This window comes from Eretmochelys imbricata, chromosome 16, assembly GCF_965152235.1.
Source record: "Eretmochelys imbricata isolate rEreImb1 chromosome 16, rEreImb1.hap1, whole genome shotgun sequence".
Lineage (NCBI taxonomy): Eukaryota > Metazoa > Chordata > Testudines > Cheloniidae > Eretmochelys > Eretmochelys imbricata.
The window spans coordinates 7,606,297-7,630,938 of record NC_135587.1 but is presented as its reverse complement, the minus strand read 5'-3'; the positions used below and the strand labels follow the sequence as shown (position 1 = coordinate 7,630,938).

Below are 24,642 nucleotides of genomic sequence, written 5' to 3'. Positions count from 1 at the left end.
TGAAACTCAGATCTGTTTTTGGAGCAGAATCATTTTGCCATCATGGTACACTGGTTTATTTTTGTAGAGTTGCTCAGTAGGGCTAGGCAATGCACTCTGACTTGTTTGTGTCAGCAGCCCTTCAGGGATACTTGTTTATTAAAAAATAATGCTCCCAAAAAACACAGGATTTCCATGGACTGTGCAAGCAGCTGTGAGGCACAAACTGCTGGATCAAACTTTGGAGAGCTCAATCCAAAATTAAATCCCTTTACTATAAATGGATTTAAAAATCTAAAAACAAGAAGCCACCACGCTCAGGCCGAGGTTCCTTTATATTTATATCTTAGCCTGGAGTGACTCTTTAGTGCTGAATTCTAGACCCAGGAAAACAGAGTTTAGGATAAGAATGATGGTAGATCCTTGAGCTATTAAGTGCAACTCCCTTTTCCCCCAGATTAATGCTACACTAAGACTGATCTTGTACATGCATTAAAACTCAGGCAACATTTATTGTTCCACCAGCAATTGTAACTTGGCCATTCAATCCTTAAATAAGGTGGGTTACGGTTGTATATGGTGCTAATTGAACATCTGGGCTTAATATGTATGTAAAATCTAACAGAATCACAGTTGCCACAGGGAGCGCAATTCTGGATGGCCTGACTTCTGTGGGCTTACAACCTTATGGTTGAGAATTTAGCAAATGTAGGCTTTGCGTGGAATTTCCTTGTTTCACATATAAGACAAAGGCCCACGCCACCAGATAACAACCAGTGGAGCTTGCAGTCATTCATTTGCAGACCTTCAAAGCAAGGTTCACAGGTGCTGGGGCTATGCGCTCCAGACCACAGCGCACCCAACAGGGCATGTGAAAAATGAAGCTGGTCACGTGCCTGGGGCCATCACAGTATCACGGGACCCCAGGGGAGGCAGCAGTCTTTTCGCCAGCCTCCCCAATGTCAATTTCAAAGTCCATGCTACCCGTAAGGCGTGCTGCAAAGAGAATACTGAGAAGGAAAAGATTGACGTCTGCCACTAACTTAGAGAACTGGAACACATCAAACACAAACTTCTCCAGCTTTATCCCGTTTGGCTTTAACGGCTTTACCAGATTTCCCTCCTCGTCGACGTAGGGCACCTTCTTTATGGCTACATGCTGCTTCAGCTGAGGCTCAAATTTCCTGCCAGGGTGAAAAAGGAGGAAAACCAGGTTCATTTACTTCATATCCAAAGCACAGGCAGGGGAAATCTCAGGTCTCAGAAGCAGACAGCTTATTACTACTATTAGCCGTATCTCGGGATTACTGAGTGCCATTCATTCCAAAGCTCTTTACCAACAGATCAATAAATTATGCCTAAGGATCACTTCGCTGACCACAGAAATGCAGCCACCTCTGTGGGGAAACGTGGCAGTCATTCTGTGCCACCAACACCACGCAACTGCACAGGGCAGGAAGTGAAGAAGAATCCTGTGCCCAGTTGAAACGGCAGGAAGAGTTTTAAAAAAAAGTAACCACCAGAGCTGGAATTTGACCAGGACCCTTAATTCCACTGGCTCTTTTGGGATCCCAGGCCAAAGCCAAAGATCCTTACTCAGACAAACCTACCGCTGAGCTCCATTAAAGGTCTGCCCGACTCCAGACTGAATCGAAACTAAATAAAGCTCCATCTACTAAACAACCTGAGTGTTGCATCTCACCCAAGGAGAGGGGCCCTCTGGCAGCGTAGTGTCCCCAGCACTGCTGGGCCATTGGTTCAGCTCTGACTTCAAGGGAGGAGTGCATCTTAGTGACTCTCCAACATCACTCTTTGGGGCACCCAGGTGTTCCTTGGACACCTCCCTCCCCAACTCTAGGGGCAACACTCACTCTTGCCAGAGCCCAGTAACTTTGCCCAGTCCCTTAACTCTATGACGCAACCTTTGGAATCTGTGGGTGCAACTCCTTAATCTGCCAGAGGTCACTGCTGGCCTGTGCAGATCTCTCTCTCCCTGTCTAGCCCCAAACATGCCTAATCCCTGTCGACCCAGGTAGGTTCACTTTCTTAAGAAGATGAAGTAACCACAGTGATTCCATCAACAAGTGAAGGCTGCTTTCTGCTCAGGGTCTGGTATGAAACTAATCAGGCAGTTATTCTGCTTAGGTTCAGGAACTCCAGGCAACAGGAATGCCCAGATCTGACATGGAATCAGAGAGCACAAATTCACAACAATAACCAGGAGAGAGAGATGGGGGGGACAAAAAGGGGAGCGGGAAATAAAACCAACCAACCACCAAGTTTAAATAAGAGCTGGACTGAACTGTACATGGTGTGAAGAAACTTGTCCTGCTGGAGAGTTGTGAGGTGGAGTTCTCTGGAAGCAGGGTGAACACACTCAGCCAATGAAACACAAGATCATTAGGATTAACTCCCATTGCTGGATCGTACTCAGTGGGTAGGAAATGGTTCAAAGCCGACTCACAGCTGCTTTCTCTGAATTACCTCTCTCCTGGGCATCACAAAGCACAACTCCAACCCCCTATAGCAATGCCTCTGGAAGCCAAGTTTCCCATGCTCTAATGATGAAGCTTTGCTCCCCCCACCCATCTTACTAAGAGAGCCTCTTCATCCATGTATGAGCCCCACAGACCTCACCCGTTTCCCCCAGCACTTGCTCTTGAAATCCCACACCAGGATTAAAACCCTTCCCGTCGAAGATGACTGACATGACCGGACTCCTTCGGAGCTGCTCTTTAATCAGCCTGCACTGCTGCTGAGCACAGCAGAGCTCTGGCTTCCCTCCCTGGGGACTGTATGAGCTGACTCTGCAGTGCATCCCTGCCAGAGCTGCGATGGCAAATGAGATCGCAAATCAAGCTGAAGAGCAGTAGGTTAGAGCAGCCCCACAGCCTAACAATGGGCGGAAACCTCAAAGAGAATAGAGTCAGAGACAGACTCAGGGCTTGTCTATATTAGAAAACCTGCACCGGTGTAACTGACTTGATCTTGATTCAGTCACGCCTGAGCAAATCCCTAAGGTAAGTGCACTTGAACAGGTTTAAGGTGCAATTACCCCCGTTTAGCATAATTCGGTAATTACCAGATTGAGCTAAACACATCGATATTAGGGGTTTGCACGGTTGTAACTAAGGTGATCTGTGAGCAACCTGTGAGTAGACCAACCCGCATAAAGAAGGTGCTGGGGACTTCAGAGGATGCACCTGGTTTTCGCAGAAGGGGGCGGGGGGATTTTCCCATAACAGAAGCCTCGAAACCGCAGCAGGCAGGATAGTTTCTGCCATGTATATTTTCAGTCCGAAAAGCCACCTGCCAGGTGCAATGGAACTTACTGTGCCACTGTCTCGAGGAAGCCAAGCGTGAAGAAGTGATTGCAGATATTGCCGGCACTGTACACCAGCTGCCCATCTGGCCTCCGCATCTGTGCTGTCTCTAGGCTGATCTCGCTGTATTCCACCACCTGATAGACCCCGTCCACACGGCACACTACCCCGACAGGCTCTGTGGGATAGGCCTTCTCCACCACCTGCAGCCACAAGACAGAGGATATGGGGAGCAGCCAGGAGGCAGGGATTCCGTGGGGGGAGGGGCTTAAAGCCTTTGGTATTGCTGGTCTGGCACAAACCCCGTGGGAAAACTCGCACGCAGTGAGGTTCTGCTAAGCGCTGGTCTTCAAATGCCACAGCAGCACAACCAAGGGAATAGGGCCATGTGCACCCGGCAGCATTGATGGTGCATTTTGCCCCCATGGATCTGGCTTATTAGACAGAATTCAACCAGTTTACAGGCCAAACCATTTGGAAGAAAATGCAATGCTCAGCGAGAACAAAGTATTCTGAAACACATTTTTCCTACCAAGGGCCTTTCACTTGACCCAACATGAAATGCAAAATGTTTCTAGTCACTTCCTTTAAGACCCTTATCTATGTTAACACCTTTAATTGATGCTACACAAATCTCTTTCAATAAGCGTCAAGGGCCTGCTGCTGTATTGTCACAAAAACATGCTAGTTTTGCTCCATAACTTCCCACTAAGGGAGCAGTTAGTCTGGTGTATTTGTAAAAGACACCCCAGTGTAGACAAGCCCCCGGTCTCTAGGTCTCTGAAGAAAGAGCATGGAGTTAGAAAAAAAACAATTTCAGTTTGTATCTGATGAAGTGAGCTGTAGCTCACGAAAGCTCATGCTCAAATAAATTGGTTAGTCTCTAAGGTGCCACAAGTCCTCCTTTTCTTTTTGCGAATACAGACTAACACGGCTGTTACTCTGAAAAATTTCAGTTTGTAATTTCCTGTGCAATTTGATGAAGCCCATAAAATAATCTGAACCTGATTGCCATGGTACCATGTGGAAAGATTTATATTTGCTTTGTATTTGCACCTACAGTGGTACAAACAGGATGCAAGATTTACCGCTGGTGCAGCTCTCCCGGCGGGATCAAGATGGAAGCTGCATGGACCGGCTCACTGTGTCACCTGAGCCGTGGTACACACACCAGAGCCTCGGTACGCATGAACAGGCACGCTGGGGGAGCGGTCCAACGTCAGCATCAGCTCACCTTAGCACCGCAGTCTGCCCCTTTAGACACACAGAAGCCGATGAAGACGGGATCGGCCATTTTGACGAGGATATTGTCCACACAATACACATGGATATATTGGATATCGCGCCGCTTCATGTCATCCAAGATCTTGTTGTCCACTAGAGCACGATATAAGCCTCCGTTGCCATCTGGAACGCAAAAGAAAGAGGGGGCCCCATTTCCTTAATGTCCAGCCACTCAAACCATGCGTTGACTGAATGCAGACTCCACATGCCCTGAACAATCTATAACAAGGAGGGTTTTTCTAGTGGTTAAAGCACAGAACTGGGAGTCAGCTCGGATGCATTTTACTTCTGGCTTTGCCACAGACAAACTGTGTGACCTTGGGCAAGTCAGTTCACCACAGTGCCTCAGTTTCCCCATCTGTAAAATGGGGATAGTGACGTGGACCTATGCTACAAGAGGGGTTTTGGAGCTTTGTTCACTGTCATTTGTAAAGTGCTTTGAGATTTTTGGAGAGCAAGTGCCACAAAAAAGAATTAAACAGAGGCGGGAAATGACAGACACACTCCTTGTCTTCCAAAGCTTCAGACTCAGCTTTAAAATACAGCTTTAAAAAAATTCTGTGTGGTTTCGGCCTGCTGTCTTTTTACCATAATGTTAAAGAACAGTCGGATTTTCCCTTTAGCTGTGTTGTTTTTTGTACGAGGCACCTTGAACACTTATTCAACACGCACATAGAGTGGATCATCCTCACGTGGCTACAGCCTTTACAACACCCCAACAACCTCCCAGGGAAGTCAGCGGGACAGTCGGCACTGGAGGAGATACCCCTGCGGCAATACAGGCTTAGCGCATCACTTCCCCTTCTTTTCATCACACCCAAGCTGGGTGCAGGAGACCAATGGTTTTTAAGGTGATAGTTAGACTTTGCCGGAATTTTCCTTTGCTAGAAAACACACATGTTTCTATACTTCCTCTGCAGGCAATCCCAGCCATGTGATCACTCCCCAGCCTGAAAGCATTTTTCTCTGGGGTTTGCAGCGGCATCGACAGCACTGACTGGAGCCCGGCACAGCATAGACGGGGGTGGCCCAGCAGCCCATACGTAGCTCTGCTCATGGACTTCAGGCCTGACATGCAGCATTTCTGTTACTATAATCCTGCCCCCACTTCCATTCTCATCCTGCACACACACAGCTCTGCCTCATCCCTGACTTGCAGAAGCCCCTGCTCTTCCAGTCTGGTCAATATTCCCAGTCTGTGCTAAAGGTTCTGCAAGATGAGATCATCACGCTCTTTGCCATTCCAGGAACGTTTGCCACATGCATTTATCTGAACCCCCAGGGCCAAGCTAATCAGGAGCTTTCACCAGGAGCATTTATATATGTGGCAGCAGGGAGTCCCCTGTGTGCCTAAGAGAGGGGCTGAATTTCAACACACACTCCCCTCCTGTGACTCTCACAGGCAAACTGCAGGGTACCTGGTGCCATGGCAACTTTCCCCTTCTGTTCCAAGATGGCTTTCCCATCAAACGTTACAGCTGGCAGCATCCTCTGTTCAAACATGATCACATTGGTCTTATCCAGGTTAAAGTAATCGTGTTCTGTGAAGAACTTCTCTGTTGGCCCCAGCGTGAACTCGCTTGTCATGATGTACCTACAGGAGAACAGAAGCTGAACAGTCAGGATGAAATTTAGTTAATACACACACACAGAGAGCAAAATATACCCTTACAGAAAAACCCTATAGACCAAACTTAATAAAGATGTAATCTAGAGAGACTTTAAATAACCTACAGCATTTCATAAAGAATCATCTCTCTGCTACTGATCTTCAAATTCTACAGAGAGGTTCCATTTCTGGTCAATCCTAGAGGATATCTACAAGGAATAGTATAGGCCTGAATTTATACTTTGACTACAGTTAAACATGCCCCTGTCCAAAAATGAGCTGGACACCCGTGCGTTAGAGGTCAGTTAGCAACCAAGGTAAGGGACCAAAAAAACCTCTTTGCCTTATCAAACAGATATCATGAAAGGGAGGAAGAAGGCTTCAAAGTGGGTTTTGATCTGTGCCAGGTCTTATGGTCCTGTATGAATTTTCAGTAGCTTGAATCAAAGTTTTCCAGTGCCTCTTCTCTGCCAGAGAAATACAGCAATATTTTCCAACCTCACAGCTGTGTGTGGGTTTCCCCCGCGGTTTCTTTATTCCTCTCTCGCCTTCTTTCTCCTCCCGCTCCATTATCTCTCCCTCCCTTTAATTTTCTTTTCTTCCTTAATACAAGGATGCTGAGTGCTCATTTTCATGAGTTCCCCCCTAAGCAGCTCTGCAACTCCCATTACTATAGGCCTACAGGGGGTCTCTTTCCTGCATAGCAGACGAGCCATCCCAGCACTGGCCAGCCCAATGTCCATACGTACATGGGGCTTACTTCTCCCTGACCGCAGCATAAACTGGCTTCCAGGTTTGGTCTGCTGCATTTTCCAACGATCTCCTTCGTAATGACAGAGCACCAGGCAAACGCCAAATGCGATCAACTTAGATTTTACAGTCTAAAAATAATGGGCCTGATTTCCAGAGGTGCTGGAGCCGCAAGTGCTCTCAAATCCGGTCACACACACACCGTGTAAGAGATACTTCCACTAATAGGGCGTTAGCTCTACACCAGAGCAACCAACCACAACACTGTGTTTAGGCAACTACTTACAAGCAGCACCTGGATTGCAGCTCAAGGATGTTTTTGTGCCTCTGCTTTGCCTGTGACCAGGCAGAGAGGTGACATTTACAAGAACCCTGCTTTTATTTTAAGGACAAATTGCTAGCAACAACTTGTTCCAAGAATTGCACAGTCCATGCTCTCTCTCTTTCTCTCCCACACGCGCCCACCAACACAATTATCTTTTTGCGAGTTGCACATTTAGACTGTTTTGAAACCTCGAGGTTTTGGAAAAGGAAATAAGCCAGTGGCAGCCATGGGATCACGAGTCCAGTTGTAAATAAACCCCCTTTAAAGTAGGTGGCATTTCAGGGCTCCCATCTTTGGCAATGTCCTATTTAGGGCTGCTCTTTTCACGTTTGTGCGACGATTTGCTCGGGTCCCCACAAACTGGGAGCCGCCGTATTGCCACTCAGCTTCAGCAAGAGTGAGCTTTGCTGCTGCTAAGCTCCATGTCTCCTGTCCAGCACATCCAGTGTGTCTGTCTTGCCAGCAAACCCTTCAGGACTCTGCCAGACCAAACTGGCCTTGCAGTAACAATCAGTGAACCCCAATTCCCGAGCTCCCCCGATATGTCCATCTGCAGCGGTCAATCCCTCTCACCAGACACTCACAGAAGTTTGCTACCTCCTAAAGGAGAGGGCACACATGAGCTGGTTAGCTGAAGACCCGCACTTCACTAAAACAGGACTGAGATGGTGTTGTGATAAAACAAGAATAAAGTTTACTAACAAGGGCCATAGGTGCCAGTGATTTCAAGTACGAGTGAAAGAGATATGAAAGGTGACAAGCCAAACACACTTTCTACAGACTAAAACTTAACTTCAGCAAGTTACAAGCTTTGTTAAGCAGCATTCTCACCTATAGTTAGTTCCCAGAAGGCCATCAACGCTCACAAAATTGGGGGTTGGGGTGAGGGAGGGGGTGAGGGCCCCAGCTGGGGGTGCGGGCTCTGGGGTGAGGCTGGGGGTGAGGGGTTGGGGGTGCAGGAGGGTTCTCTGGACTGGCACCGAGGGGTTCGAGGGCAGGAGGGGTATCATTGCTGGGGCAGGGGGTTGGGGCATGGGAGGGGGTCGGGGTGCAGGCTCCTGGCAGCACTTACCTCAAGCAGCTCCCAGAAGCAGCAGCATGTCCCCCCTCCAGCTCCTACGTGGAGGTGCTGCCAGGCTGCTCTGCATGCTGGCCCGTCCGCAGGAGCTGCCCGTGCAGCTCCCATTGGCCATGCTTCCTGGCCAATGGGAACTGCAGGGGTGGTGCTTGGGGCAGGAGCAGCGTGCGGAGTCCCCTGGCTGCTCCTACATGTAGGAGCCGGAGGAGGAAAAAGCCACTGCTTCCAGGAGCACCGGAGAAGGGCAAGCCCCGGACCCCGCTCCCCAGAGGGAGCTCGAGGACCGGATTAAAATGTCTGGAAGGCAGGATGCGGTCTGCAGGCCATAGTTTGCCCACCCCTGTTCTAGGAGTTACTGTATTCTAACAGCACCTGTACCATGTAGACTCAATATCATGTTACCTACCATGGGATGGTACACGTTGTGCTGTATTTCTTGCTGGCAAGCTGCTCCAGTTTGCGGATTCTTTCTGCCTGGATCTGATACAGGGTCTTACCACTGGGCAGCCCCACGCTGTACATCCCCTTGGGATAGGCCACACCCAGGCGGGTTCCTTGCCCTCCAGCCAGGAGCAGCACTGCCACTTTGTTCTGTGAGATCTGACGGAAACCTGCTTGGGACAGAGGTCCCATGAGAGAAAACAAGGGGAAGGAAATGGACAGATCAGCAAACAAAAAGAACGAGGGCTCTATGCACCTCTGAAGGGGCACAGGAGCTCAGTGCTGTATAGACAAGAATGAAGCTTCTCCATGTGATAGAGATGGACCATTCTTCCCATTTTTTAGGTCAGGAAATTGAGGCACCGAGAAATTAAGCAAGTTCTCAAAGGTTACGTGTAACACCACACCCCTTGGTGGGTCGCCAACGACCTGGATTGAACCTTTGACCTCCTGATCCTAAAGCATGAACCTCTAATTAGTGCTGACATTGGTACGATGATGGTAAAGCGCTTTTCTTCTTGGGGTACGGTTTGCAAGTTACCACAAATGGGCAACACCCACTATGAACCAATTGCAAGGTGCCCCCTTGTGGCAAACGCTGAAATCTGCAGGAGAAAGGGGTAAAGCCCAGTGTATTGCTGTGATCTATCAGCTCTGCAAGGTTACGAAGAGTAACATCTTGCTTTTGACTCCAACACACAGTGAACAGACAAACTGAATAAGGAGCCATTTTTTTCCTGACCACTTTAAACCTGAAGAAAAGCAACCAGCTCTCCAAATTCGCGATCAGAAGGAAGAGGCCTGTGGCTGTCGTGACGTGATCTCACCTCAGCCAGCATCACAACACAAAGCAAAGATTCGGCTTTCAACCGTAAAAGCAATGGACCAAACCCCTCACTGGTGTCAGTGGCATTACTGTACATGAAAGATGCACTGGGCCCATTGGCTAAGAGCTTGATGTCAGCATCCGTCCTTTGTTTGCTGCCAGCTCTGTGTTTGTCCATGTTAGAAGGCTCAGATCCACCCTGGTGATATATTCAGGCAGAGGGGGGATATTATCACTTCCAAAATAGCTACTAATGGCAAAACAATAGCACTTAAGAAAGCTAATTACACAACACTGTAATTGCATACCATAATGTCACTGCTCAGCACATTGCAGTTAAAGGGACACCCCCCCAAGGGAGAGAGAAAACATCTCGGCACACAGATCACTTTTCCATCCCGCAATTAGGCAAAAACTTTACAACAACCCATAATAAGGTCCAATCACTTTGAGCATTTACGAGAAGTTAAACTCCGAATGGGATAGTACTGAAGTTAAGAAAACCCATATCCCCACTGGAGCAGAAAATGGGAATGATGGGGCCTTTTTACAATGCTCAGCAGGCCTCCAAATGCATTTGCTCCCCCTCTTATGGATCCCTCCTTGCTGCTACCCACTTTCATCTTCTCGCAGCTTCTTCCTTCAAGGCCACTCTCTGAGCAGTTCTCTCCCCCACTTCCACTCTGAGCCACAGGTTTCAGAGTGGTAACCATGTTAGTCTGTATCAGCAAACACAACGAGGAGTCCTTGTGGCACCTAAGGGTACATCTACAGTACAAAATTATTTCAGAATTATTCTATTCCAATTTTCGGAAGCTATTTTATACATTCGGTCCTCTGTGTCTCCACTAAAGCGCGTGAATTCGGCAGATTGCGTCCACAGTACCAAGGCTAGCATCGATTGTCGGAGTGGTGCACTGTGGGTAGCTATCCCACAGTTCCCGCCACCCATTGGAATTCTGGGTTAAGCTCCCAGTGCATGATGGAGCAAAAACATTCTCGTGGGTGTTTCTGGGTGTGTGTTGTCAGAAAGCTACGGCAGACAATCGTTTTGCGCCTTTTTGGCATGCAGAAGCCATACTGCTTTCAGCAGATGGTGCACCGCTGCTCTCCTGCTACTATGAATCCACCTCTCCAACTCAGCTCTGCCCGGCCATCGTGAACTGAGCAGCCCATCTTCCACCGCCAACTCTGCTCTCCCGCTATTGCCACGCTTCCGAGCTTCTCCATGTTGTCTGTGCTGGGCTCCCACCTCCGTGAAAGCCACAGAAGACAACCATTTTCAGCCGTTGTTTGGCTACCGTGAACGGAACAGCACAGCTTCCACCGCCAACTCTGCTCTCCTACATTTCGTGCCCTTTTTCCAGGATTACCCATGCAGGCGCCATAGCCATGGAGCCTGATCAGATCTCCGCTGCAGTTTTGACCATTGTAAATACCTCATGCATTATCCAGCAGTATGTGCAGTACCTGCAAAACCGGGCGAGGAAGCGACGACAGCGCAATTACTATATTGATGAGGACATGGACACAAGACGTTCCTAGAAGCATGGCATGTGGCGATTGGGAGATCTTGGTGGTGTTGGGTCAGGTTCATGCTATGGAACGCCAATTCTGGGCCCGGGAAACAAGCACAGACTGGTGGTACCACATAGTGTTGCAGGTATGGGATGATTCCCAGTTGCTGAGAAACTTTCATATGAATAGGGCCACTTTCATGGAACTTTGTGACTTGCTGTCCCCTGCCCTGAAGCACAGACACCAAAATGAGAGGAGCCCTCACAGCTGAGAAGCAAGTGGCCATAGCCCTGTGGAAGCTTGCAACGCCTGACAGCTACCGGTCAGTCGGGAATCAGTTTGGAGTGGGCAAAGCTACTGTGGGGGCTGCTGTGCTGCAAGTAGCCAACGCAATCATTGACCAGCTGCTATCAAGGGTAGTGACTTTGGGAAATGTGCAGACCATTATGGATGGCTTTAATGTGCTGGGGTTCCCTAATTGCGGCGGGGCAATAGTTGGAACGCATATCCCTATCTTAGCCCTGGAAAACCAGGGCAGCCAGTACATAAACCGCAAGGGGTACTTTTCCATGGTGCTGCAAGCACTGGTGGATCACAAAGGACGTTTCACAGACATCAGCGTGGGATGGCTGGGAAAGGTGCATGACGCTTGCATCTTCAGGAACTCTGGTCTGTTTGAACAGTTGCAGGAAGGGACTTACTTCCCAGACCAGAAAATTACTGTTGGGGATGTTGAAATGCCTATAGTTATCCTCGGGGACCCAGCCTACCCCTCAATGCCATGGCTCATGAAGCCAGGCACAGGCACCCTGGACAGTAGTAAGGAGCAAGCAGTTCAACTATAGACTGAGCAAGTGCAGAATGGTGGTAGCATGTGCGTTTGGACGTTTGAAAGTGCGCTGGCGCAGTTTACTGACTCGGTTAGATCTGAGCACAACCAATATTCCCATTGTTATTGCTGCTTGTTGTGTGCTCCACAATATCTGTGAGAGTAAGGGGGAGACGTTTATGGCGGGGTGGGAGGTTGAGGAAACTCGCCTGGCAGCCAGTTTCGCACAGCCAGACAACAGGGCGATTAGAAGATTGAAGCAGGGTGCGCTGTACATCAGAGAAGCTTTGAAAGCCAATTTCATGACTGGCCAGGGTACGGTGTGAGAGTTGTGTTTGTTTCTCTTAAAGTTACCCACCCCCTATATATATATTAAAGAGAGAACAAAGGGGACACTATTTCTCAGTGAAATAGGCAATTCATAGTACACAGCACATATTCTTTCTGTACAAGGTCACATTTTGCCTCCTATACTGAAGTGCCTGCCACTTTTGGTGTGAGTAAGCCATCACACGCGGCCGGGCAACAGAATTCAGCTTGCAGGCAGCCTACGTGCTCTCTGGGATGATCGCTTCACACAACACCCTCCCTGCCCCCCCCCCCCCACACACACACACTGTGGGGCTCCGATGAGGCTCTGAGCCGGGATGAGCCCTTTAAACTAAATGCGAACAGCCCAGCGTGGCTCCGATGAGGCTCTAAGAAGGGATGAGCCTTTTAAACTAAACGCGAACAGCCCAGCGCGGCTGGGTTTCCCCCTACCGCCCACCGTGTGGCTCCGATCAAGCTCTCACTCACCAGAAGTGCCTTCTCCAGGGTCATGGTCCGGGAGCATGCTTTGGGAGTAGGGGGAGGCTATTGGCTCCAGCGTTAAGAATAGTTCCTGGCTAGGGGGGAAAACAGATTCCCCACTTGCCGCCTGTGCACTGTCCTCCTTCTCCTCCTCGTCCTCCAAAAACTCATCCTCCTTGCTCCGTGCTACTCCCCCCTTGCAGGTGTCCATGGACAGTGGTGGGGTAGTGGTGTCGTCACCCCCCATAATTGCATGCAGCTCACGGTAGAAGTGGCATGTATGGGGCTGTGATCCAGAGAGCCCGTTCGCCTCCCTGGCTTTTTCGTATGCTTGCCTGAGCTCCTTGATTTTTGCACGACACTGTTCTGTGTCCCTGGAGTAGCCTCTTTCCGTCATGGCCCTGGAGACTTTAGCATACTTATTTGCGTTCCTTTTTTGGAATGTAGTTCTGCCATAACAGATTTGTCTCCTCAACATGCAGTGAGATCCAGTACTTCCTGTTTGGACCGTGCTGGAGCTCCTCTGCGAATCCGGGACTGCATGGTCTCTTGAGATGGTGGACTCGCATGGTCGCCTGTGATGGTGGACTGTGCTGATGGTGAGCAAACAGGAAATTCAAAAGTTCCCAGGGCTTTTACTGTCTACCTGGCTAGTGCATCAGAGTTCAGAGTGTTGTCCAGAGCGGTCACAAGGGAGCATTCTGGGATAGCTCCGGGAGGCCAATATCTTCGAATTGAGTCCACAGTACCTGAAACCCCGAACTGCGATCTCAATTTTAGTGTTACTCCACTTGCCGAGGTGGAGTACAGAAATTGGAGTAAAGAGCCCTTCAAATCGAAAAAAATGGTTTGGTCGTGTGGACGGAACCGGTTTTATTTCAAGGTAACTCAGCTAATTCTGAAATAACCGTGTACTGTAGACCAGGCCTTAGGGACTAACAAATTTATTTGGGCATAAGCTTTCATGGGCTAGAACCTGATGATGCATCTGATGAAGTGGGTTCTAGCCCACAAAAGTTTATGCCCAAATAAATTTGTTAGTCTCTAAGGTGCTACAAGGACTCCTCTGAGCCACAGTGAACCACTTTCCCAGATTTCAAAGCTGGAAGGGACATTGTGCTCATACCGTCTGTGAAACACAGGCCACAGGATTTTGCTGAATTAACTCCTATTTGAACTACAGCTTATCTTTTAGGAAAAGAGCCCATCTTGGTTTAAAAATTGCCAGTGATGGAGAATCCACCACAACCCTTGGTAAGTTATTCCAATGGTTATTTATCCTCACTTGACTTTCACTAGGCAAGTGCCTCAGTTTGCCCATGTGTAAAAAGGAGTTTCCAACCTGAGTGGAGGTGAGTGTATAAGAATTCATTGATGCTGTTAGAGCCCGACATAAATGCAAAGAAACACTCAGGTCTTAAAATTAAAAGTCCTTATTCTGCTCTCAGCGGGCCTGCCCTCTCTCTTTCACACGCACGCCTCCCATCCGCCCCGTTGCATGCTGAGGTATTACTAGCTATGCTCTTTCGGACTGCGTGCTCTGTACGACAGCATGCAAGGCTAAGCTCAGCAAAACAAAGGCTGGAACCAGGTGAAAGAACAGATGAGCTACGCCAATAAGGTTCCTGCTTTGGGGATTTTTAGCTCTGAGTGCAGGAGTAGCGTGCATGTGTTCATTCTCCACTAATCGCCTCTAGAACTGGAGGCTTTTTTACTTAAACTTATGTTCCTCTCAGAAAGGAAGGGATGTGATACTGACTAGTGCAAAACTCTAGACACAAGCTGATCAGCTTTAATTGCAGGCAAAACTCATGAAATACTGTGCAGCCACTGTGATGCTGGCAGACCAGGTGCCAGCTCATGCCAAAGCCCAAAGCCAATTCACTTGTGTATTAGTATCGATTAAAGTGGTTATTAATTGCATAAGAATGTATTTGGTGTTTAAACTTCATGAAAACTAATGGGCTGTTACATGAATTGATCTCACTTATCTGTATCCTGTTATAATGTAATGGCAAACATTTACATTTTATATACCTCTGTAACTAAATATCCCATGAAATGAGAAAGAAGACTTGTGTAATGCAGATGAAGAACTTTAGCAGAGAAGTGCTAATTCGTGCACATTTGAGGGCAAATGATCATTGTGTGATGACCGGAAATCTTCTCTCTCCACCAATCAAAGAAAGAGCCCATCTGGCTGGTGACCCTGCCAGCTTGTTTTCTGTGAGAAGAAGATATAAGCATGGATTCAGGGAAAGAACCTGTATCTCTGGACTGTTTGGACTCTTAGAGGTGGGTACCAGATGCAAAGCAGAGACAATCTGGGTACCCTGAAAAGACCTTTGGGGAACTGGAATTATAGACTGTGACTCACTCGTACATATATTTTACCTGCTTTAACCTCTCAATAACTCTCATTTTTTTTCTTAGCTAATAAGTTAATATATAATAATATAGTTAGTTTACTATAAAATTGGCTGCCAGCATCATCTTTGGTGGGAGATCTAGAATATGGCTCTACCTGGATGAGTGATTGGTCTCTTGGGACTGGGAGTAACCTGGAATATTTGTGATTTTTGATATAAGTGACCATGTATCACTGAGTCCAACTTGTCGCGGTGGCAAGACAGACTGGAGAGTCTACGGAGACTGCCTGGGACTGCATGGTAACACTGGTTTAGTGATCCAGGAGTTCACATTTGGTATTGGCGTGGTGAAATCTAATTATAAAACACACCACTAGTGTGGGGTGTCCGCCCTGCTTTTGATAGTCTGTCCTGAGGCAGGCACTCATGGTCATGAGCCACTTCAGACAGCATGACAATCAACACTGGACTCTGCTAAGCACAGTTCTAGAAGCAAGCGGATCGGGTTCAGTTGCAGGCAAAAATCATGAAATACTGTGTGGCCACGTGGGGTGTTGTGATGGCTTAAAAATGGACAAAGAGGTCAGCATCGAAAACAGAGTCTGTGGGGGAAGGGAGATCATTCCCAGAAATTGGAGGTAGACTCTTAGGCCTGGTCTACACTCAGATTTTATACCAATTTAACTATTTTGGTAGTTAGCCAAAATAATTAATTGCTACAAGCCCTTGTGTGGATGCAGTTATACCCATGGAAAGATGCCTTACAACAGTATAATTTTTCTTCCTTCCTTTACAGGAATAAACTATACTGGTATAAGTATCTTTATACCAGAATAGCTGTATCCACACTGGGGGATGGGTATGTATGTACCACTTAACTGTACCAGTATAGTTAAAGCACCACAATTTGTGTGTGCATGGACAAGGCCTTGCAAAGCTGGTGCAGTGATGATCAGAAAGGCAAAGGCCCTAGAGTGGCCAGTTCATTGAGTTTTGCCTATCACTCTTCCAGAGGGAACAAGATAAAGCATAAGGCTTGATTACAGCAGACAAACAAATGGTGCATGGTAATGTCCCCAAGCAGGGAGCACCCTTAGCGATTAACATTTGTCACACCGTCTGTTAGCACTCTTGTGTTTAAGAAGTTGGCTGGATTTGTCAGCTTAATTATCTACAAACAACTTAAAAAACAATAGCAGATGGACTCAGGCTTGGAGCCTCAGTGCAAGGCGAAGGTGGGCTGCAAATGTCAGTGCCAAAACGCTAAAGGGATGTCCGTGCAATGACTGAACAAATGCCATAAAACAAGAGTGTAAGAAACTCTCTCAGGTATAGCCTAACAGGGATGTTAAATAAAATGGACGTATATTTATCAAATATAGGTAGAAAACTCCCTGTGCACATCTAATTGGCTCTCGACATTCTTTTCCTCCGGCAGCGATTACTCTCTTTTTGATGCGAGCGAGCATCTGGCACTTATGCTGGCACAGCTTGCTGCATGGGTCTATCTTAACGACCAAGAGGGAGAAGAGGAACTAAGGGAACAGCAGCGCATAAAGAAGCATATCTCCTTTCACTGTATAAGTAGGGGCATTGCCAGCAGATTGAGGGACGTGATCGTTCCCCTCTATTCGACATTGGTGAGGCCTCATCTGGAGTACTGTGTCCAGTTTTGGGCCCCACACTACAAGAAGGATGTGGAAAAATTGGAAAGAGTCCAGCGGAGGGCAAGAAAAATGATTTGGGGACTGGTACACATGAGTTATGAGGAGAGGCTGAGGGAACTGGGATTGTTTAGTCTGTGGAAGAGAAGAATGAGGGGGGATTTGATAGCTGCTTTCAACTACCTGAAAGGGGGTTCCAAAGAAGATGGATCTAGGCTGTTCTCAGTGGTAGCAGATGACAGAACAAGGAGCAATGGTCTCAAGTTGCAGTGGGGGAGGTTTATGTTGGATATTAGGAAACACTATTTCACTAGGAGGGTGGTGAAGCACTGGAATGGGTTACCTAGGGAGGTGATGGAATCTCCTTGCTTAGAGGCAGTGGGGAGCTGGAGCCGGTTCGCACGAACCAGTTGTTAAATTTTGAACCAGTTTTAGAACCAGTTGTTAAAAATTGTTAGGGCTCCCTGAGCTCCCGGCCAGGGAGGCTCCCCCGGCCCCTCCCCAGCCTTCCCCACTCTCGCAGAGCCTCAGCGTGCCGGGCTGCCGGCGCTCTGGACCGCTCCTGGGCAGCTTGGCAGCTCCTGCCGCCTTGGGGTGGGGCTGCGAGCTCCAGCGGGCCGCGCCGCATCCACACACGCTGCCCTGAGCAGCATGGTAAAGGGGCCGGGCCGGGGCTGGGAGGAGGGGATGGATAAGGGGCAGGGAGCGGTTGCACGGGGCAGAGGTTCTGGGGGGGAGTCAGGGGATGGGGGATGAGGGGGAGGTTGGGTAGGCGTGGGAGTTCGGGGGGGGGGGTCTGTCGGGCAGGGCTGGTGCAACCACTAGGCCGCCGCCTAGGGCGCCAAGTGGTTGGCGGCGCCCAAAAGCCGTGCCCCCCAAAGTTTTTTTAAACAGCGGAACACAAGGCTGCCGCTGCTCCCGGCCTCCTGGCTCCAGAGCGGCCGGCTGCGGCGCGGCCAGTCCCTCCCCCGGCGAGAAGCCGGCAGCGGAGTGGGGAAGGGGAGGGTCTAGCACGAGTAGCTGCGCCCGAGCCGAGCTCCCCGCCGCCTTGGGGCTCTCAGCGGCAGCTGCCGCCGCCGAGAACCCAGGGACGGCGGGGAGCCCGGCTCGGGCGCGGGGGGCCTGGCTGCCTGCACCGCCGCTGAGAGCCCCGGGGGCGGCGGGGAGCCCGGCTCGGCCCGGGGAAGAAGGCGCAGCTGCGCTCTGCTCTTCGGGCGGAGAAGCTGGGGTGTCTACTCTGCCAGCAAGGTACCTAGCCAGGCCGCAGGGAGCCGCACGGGCCTGCGGACTGCCGGTGGGTGGGCAGGTCCAGTCCCTGGCCTGGGGAATGGTGTATGTGGGACAACCCGGGCACCCTTCCCCCAGCCAGTGCCACCTCCTCCAACACCCACCGACCAGCTACCTTCTCCCCTGTACCCCCCCCCCCCGCCCCAACAACTCACCCTGTCCTGCCACTTTTGCCTCTAGGCAACCTCCACCCGGCAACCCTCCCCCAGCCAGCCACGGTCACCCCCATCCCCCGCCTGCCATCTCCTCCTCCTGCCCACTCCTCCCTTGTGCAAAGCCCTCCCTGCCACCTTCACCCCCCTGCAACAACCCCGGGCACATACACACCCCTGCCTGCCAGTCCCTTGCAACAACCCCCTCCTGCCCACTTCTCCCTTGTGCCACTCCCTCCCTGCCACCGCACCCCCTGCAATGAGCCCCTTTTGCCTCTTGGCACATCCCTTAAATCAGAACTTTTTATAGGGAACCGGTGGTTAAGATTTTGGCAGCTCATCACTGCTTAGAGGTTTTTAAGGCCCGGCTTGACAAAGCCCTGGCTGGGATAATTTAGTTGGGGTTGGTCCTGCTTTGAGCAGGGGGTCGGACGAGATGACCTCCTGAGGTCTCTTCCAACCCTGATAGTCTATGGTTCTATGAACCAGGTGGCTGCATTCCAAGGTGTACTGAAACAGCACAGGGCGTTTTCCTGCTCCCCTTGAAGTCATTGGAAGTTTCGCCATTGACTTCAATAGGCGCAGGATTGGGCCAACAGTGTGCAAAGCATTCTGGATCCTTCAGCATAAGAGGTGCTCTACCAACATGTGGCCTTTATTACTGGGGTGTAACAGCAATCTTCTTGGATTGAAAGCTTGTAAAAATAAGGACTATGGTGTCCTCTGTGAGTGGATATACAGTAGCTAGAACTACTGTGGGAACTACTGGAACACAACTTAGCAATAATTAAGCTTTGTGCTTTTAGGGTTTTAAGCAAAATGATCAAAATCATGGATCCGGTCCCGCTTCTTGATTACAAATACATAGATCAGGGCTGCAGGAAGCGGCGTGGGCCGAGGGATGTGCTGGCTGCCCTTCCCACCCCCATTGGCCTGGGACAGCAAACCGCAGCCCGTGGGAGCTGCGATCAGCCGAACCCGCCGATGCAGCAGGTAAAGAAACTGGCCCCAGCAAGCCAGGGGCTTTCCCTGGCAGGCTGCGTGCCAAAGGTTTCCGATCCCCGACGTAGATAATGCTCATGACAAATGATTAATTTGAATGCTGATTCCTGCAGGCAATTGAAAAATGTGCAATGTTCTCCGAAAAACAGTCTGATCTGTTTTCTGTAGCATACAAAAAGCCCAGCAAAGAGGCAGTGTTGGTCCATAATTACCCTCCAGATATTGCTGTGAGCCTCTTTTTGCATATAAAGTGAACACAGAAATAGATCCTGCAGGAAGGATGGACTGATCCTTTCTGCCAAACAATCTGCACCGACACAATTACAACAGTGCTCAGTGCGGGAAGGAGAAAGCAAAACCCCCAGATGCTGCACAACAGAGCTGAGCAGCGGGGCACAACACTCACACGAGCCCTACAGAGCAGCAGATTGGACCCCTTAACAAAAGAGAACCCGTCCATAAATTTAGGCCCAACATTTAGATTTTGTAAAAATAAGATGGAAGAGGAGTTTAAAAAGCCTGAGACAAATAGAAATCTTCCAGAATTTACAAGAGGGGGAAGGAGGCGTGTCATTCTTTGAAACACACCACCTTCCCCTGGTCAGATCACTCCTGACTTCAGGTGGAAATCAAGACTATCCCTATCTCTCTAGGCTAAAGGAAACTATCACCATGATCTTCCCCCAAGAATTCATACCCCCTCTCCCCCCAGATTCCCAAGTTAACTTACAAAGGATTCTACCCAATCCAGAAGACAATGACTGGAAGCACTTGCCAACCCCTGCAGTGACTCTCTGACAATATGCTAGGTCCAAAGGATACATCTACACTGCAAAAAAACCAAACCACCACAGCAGCAACTCTCAAAGCCGGAGTCTACAGACCTGGACTCTTGGGTCATGCATTATGGGGGCACAAAAGTAGTCGTGTAGAACTTCCCGCTCAAGCTCTGAGATGCACCCCCTCGCCGGTTCTCAAAGCCCGAGCTCCAGCCCAAGCAGAAACATCTACATGACTATTTTTAGTGTTGTAGTGAGAGCCCCAAGAGCCCAGGTCTCTAGACTGAGGCTCTGAGACTTGACGCCATGTTTTTTGGTTTTTTTGCAGTATAGATGTACCCAGCATGCCCTCTCCCATCTCACCACCCACAGAGATTGTCACAGTTATCTGGCAAAACAGCTCCCAGATGAAGAGCAGCTGGCCAGGCAAGACTGCTCAGATACTGGCTGGAAGAAGAAAGCCCTCTGAAGAGCTCACCTCCCTCTAGAGAAACATTTCCCAAAGTTTTGAAAGCTGAACCATCCCTCCACCCCACACTTTCAAGAGAATGAAACCAATCACAATCCCCTCCTCGCCCACCATGGGGGAAATTGCACAGCCGCTGCTCTGTGCTGCCCCCCTGTAGCTAGTCCTTCATCACCACCCCCAGGGTGGCACACCCCACACTTTGGAAAACTGTTCTATAAGATCCTCTGCTACCAAAGCTACCTGACCTCAAATTATTGAGCTACCCTGCAACCTTGAGAGGTGGATTTGGGGATTCCTCAATGCTACTGAGCCCTCGGAGAGTCACAGCAGCAGAAACGGCGCACTCCCACCTCCATATGACCAGAAGACTTCACTCCACCCTCCAAGACACAGGGCTTGCCACAATGCTCCACACACGTGTGACCTCCAAGCTCAGTTTTGTGTCTCATAGCTAAACATGACATTGAATGCCCTGAAAAAGCTCCCACTGGTACAAAATATTGCAGCCCACCTAGGTGGCAACATAAGCCACCCTGAACACATGACATGGTCCTGTTCTTTGCATCGGCTCCTGTCATAACCATACAGCTAAGGGTAGCCTAGAATTCCTCCTTACCTGTAAGGGGTTAAGAAGCTCAAATAACCTGGTTGGCACCTGACCAAAGGGACCAATGGGGAAAGAAGATACTTTCAAATGGGGGTGGGGGGGAAGGCTTTGTTGGTGTGTTCTCTGGGGAAAGCAGAGAAGCATCAGGTCAAAAAAAAAAAAAACTCCTTCTCCTATAAACCATCCTGTACAAGTCTCCGATATTACAAAAAGAGTAAGTAAATCAGGCAAGGTGCGTTAGATTACCTTTTGTTTTCATCTTGTGAATTTTCCCTTTGCTAGAGGGAGGTTTATCCTGGTTTTTTGGTAAAAGTTTTGCCTAGAGGGGAATCCTCTGTGTTTTGAATCTGATCACCCTGTAAAGTATTTACCATCCTGATTTTACAGGGGGGATTCTTTTACCTTTTCTTTAAATAAAATCCTTCTTTTAAGAACCTGACTGATTTTTCCATTGTTCCAAGACCCAGGGGTTTGGGTCTTTGATTATTTTGTAACCAATTGGTTAGGATATTATTCTCAAGCCTCCCCAGAAAAGAGGGTGTAAGGGCTTGGGAGGATTGCTGGGGGAAGAGGAACTCCAAGTGGTCCTTTTCCCTCGTTCTTTGTTAAATCACTTGGTGGTGGCAGCATTACTTAAACCCAAGGTACAAGGGAGAATTTGTGCCTGGGGAGTTTTTAACCTAAGCTGGTAGAAATAAGCTTAGGGCGTCTTTCATGCGGGTCTCCACGTCTGTACCCTAGAGTTCAGAGTGGGGAGGGAACCCTGACAGCTCCCCACTGAAAGCAGAGTCCAGAGCTCTATGCCGATCCTCAGAGCTCTCCCTGGCTACATGAGAGAGTCTCTTTCTCCACAAACACAACCTTCCACACCAGCTGCAACGCACAAGAACAACACAACTGTGAACCAAAAGGGCAGGCTCATGAATAGAGGAGACAGACCATCACAGGAGCTAGATCTAGACCAGGGGTGTCAAATACCAGGCCCATGGCCAAAGCCAGCCCATTTCACGTATTTATGCAACCAGCAGGTCACAGTTAGACTCTAGGCCATTTTTTTAACTAAGTTTTTAGCCTCTGGTCTCAAAGCAAACCTTCTCATTGTCAGTACCAGGTTTACAATGGTGGACCTGTCTAACCCATCCACACAGCTGGGTCTGGCTCCTTTCCCGGGGCAGTCCAGTGCCCAGGCCTTGCTCTGGCTGGTTTATAAACAATGCCCTCACACTGGGCTGTGTGGAGCGAGGCTGCCTGCACCATGTCATGCCCCAACGCCCCCGTGGGGCCCCACAAATAGGTTTGGCGTCAGGCCCACAAAAGGTGAATCCGGCCCTGCTCAGAGTGACCCAAGCGTAACTGGCGTCTGCCCGAGTCTGCACATAGCCTGCACTGCTCTAAATGTTTACGTCCATGTGTGGAATGAATTTCATTACGTGCACCAATATGGAGGTGATGTGTGACACACCATCTTCATATCGGTGCACATAACAGAAGCTATATGGTGGGGGTGGGGCCGAGGGGCTCGGAGTGTGGGAGCGGGCTCAGGGCTGGGGCAGAGGGCTCTGGCTGGGGGTGTGGGCTCTGGGGTGGGGCTGGGGTTGAGGGGTTCAGGGTGCAGGAGGGGGCTCAGGACTGGGCCAGAGGGTTGGGTGCAGGAGGTGAGGGCTCCGGCTACGGGTGAAGGCTCTGGGGTGGGGCTGGGGACGAGAGGTCCTGTTCTTGGGTGCAGGAGGGGGCTCAGGGCTGGGGCAGAGGGTTGGAGTGCAGGGGGGTTCAGGCTCTGGGGTGAGGCCAAGGATGAGGGGCTTGGGGTGCAGGCTGCCCCAGAACTGTGGTGGGAGAGAGGACTCCCCCCAGCCCTCTCTTGCCGCAGCAGCTCGGGGCTGGGGGAGAGGCTGCGGCAGCTCCGGCTGGGCTGGGCTGAGGGAGGGGTGCCTCTCCCCCAGTGCGGCAGGTCCGCCCTGGGGCAGAGACATCTCTCCCCGAGGCAACCCTGACTGGAATTGAGCGGGGCTTAAAAGGCAGCTGCGCCGCTTAGAGGAAACTTAGCCTGAAACAATTACTCTAGGGCAGGGGGAGGCAAACTTTTTGGCCCAAGGGCCATACCTGAGTGGGGAAATTGCGTGCAGGAAGGGGCTCAGGGCAGGGGGTTGGGGTGCAGGAGGGGTGCGGCAGGGAGCTCAGGGCAGGGGATTAGGGTGCAGCAGGGGCTCAGGGCAGGGGGTTGGGGTGCAGGAGGGGTGCGGGGTGCAGCAGGGGGCTCAGGGCAGGGGGTTGGGGTGCAAGAGGGGTGAAGGGGTGCAGCTGGGGGCTCAGGGCACGGGGTTGGGGTGCACGAGGGATTAAGGGGTGCAGCAGGGGGCTCAGGGCAGGGGATTGGGGTGCAGGAGGGGTACGGGGTGCGGCAGGGGGCTCGGGGTGCGGCAGGGACTCAGGGCAGGGGATTAGGGTGCAGGAGGGGTGCGGCAGGGTGCTCAGGGCAGGGAGTGGGGGTGCAGGAGGGGTATGGGGTGCAGCAGGGGGCTCAGGGCAGGGGATTGGGGTACAGGAGGGGTGCGGGGTGCAGCAGGGAGCTCAGGGCAGGGGATTAGGGTGCAGCAGGGGCTCAGGGCAGGGGGTTGGGGTGCAAGAGGGGTGAAGGGGTGCAGGTGGGTGCTCAGGGCAGGGGGTTGGGGTGCAGGAGGGGTGCAGCAGGGTGCTCAGGGCAGGGAGTGGGGGTGCAGGAGGGGTACAGGGTGCAGCAGGGGGCTCAGGGCAGGGGATTGGGGTGCAGGAGGGGTACGGGGTGCGGCAGGGGGCTCAGGGGATTAGGGTGCGGCAGGGACTCAGGGCAGGGGATTAGGGTGCAGGAGGGGTGCGGCAGGGTGCTCAGGGCAGGGAGTGGGGGTGCAGGAGGGGTATGGGGTGCAGCAGGGGGCTCAGGGCAGGGGATTGGGGTACAGGAGGGGTGCGGGGTGCAGCAGGGAGCACAGGGCAGGGGATTAGGGTGCAGCAGGGGCTCAGGGCAGGGGGTTGGGGTGCAAGAGGGGTGAAGGGGTGCAGGTGGGTGCTCAGGGCAGGGAGTGGGGGTGCAGGAGGGGTACAGGGTGCAGCAGGGGGCTCAGGGCAGGGGATTGAGGTGCAGCAGGGCACTCAGGGGATTAGGGTGCGGCAGGGGCTCAGGGCAGGGGATTAGGGTGCAGGAGGGGTGCAGCAGGGTGCTCAGGGCAGGGAGTTGGGGTGCAGGGTGCAGGAGGGGTTGGGGCTCCTTTTGTTCATTTTAAACCTGTTGCCTATTAATTTCCTTTGCTGGGGACCCCTAGTTCTTGTGTTATGAGAAGGAGTAAATCACACTTCTTTATATACTTTCTCCAAACCCGTCATGATTTTATAGTCCTCAAACATATCCCCCCTTTTCCAAGCTGAAAAGTCCCAGTCTTATTAATCTCCCCTCATACAAAAGCCGTCCCATCCCCCTCATCATTTTTGTTGCCCTTTTCTGAAGCTTTTTTTTACAAGAGCTGGGGCGATCACATCTGCAGGCAGTACTCAAGGTGCGGGCATACCCTGGATTTATATAGAG

At 50.6% G+C, this 24,642-nt stretch overlaps 1 protein-coding gene across 1 annotated transcript in view; it reads right to left on the bottom strand.

Moving 5' to 3' along the window:
* The window catches only part of UAP1L1 (UDP-N-acetylglucosamine pyrophosphorylase 1 like 1), a 32,381-nt gene that overhangs the window by 7,021 nt on the left and 718 nt on the right, over positions 1-24,642 (bottom strand). The window contains exons 2-6 of the mRNA XM_077835864.1: positions 8,755-8,959; positions 6,005-6,180; positions 4,537-4,709; positions 3,312-3,505; positions 1,023-1,163 (exon numbers count right to left, since the gene is read on the bottom strand). Of these exons, the coding sequence (XP_077691990.1) occupies positions 1,023-1,163; positions 3,312-3,505; positions 4,537-4,709; positions 6,005-6,180; positions 8,755-8,959 (889 nt within the window). The remainder of the gene's footprint in view (positions 1-1,022; positions 1,164-3,311; positions 3,506-4,536; positions 4,710-6,004; positions 6,181-8,754; positions 8,960-24,642) is intronic.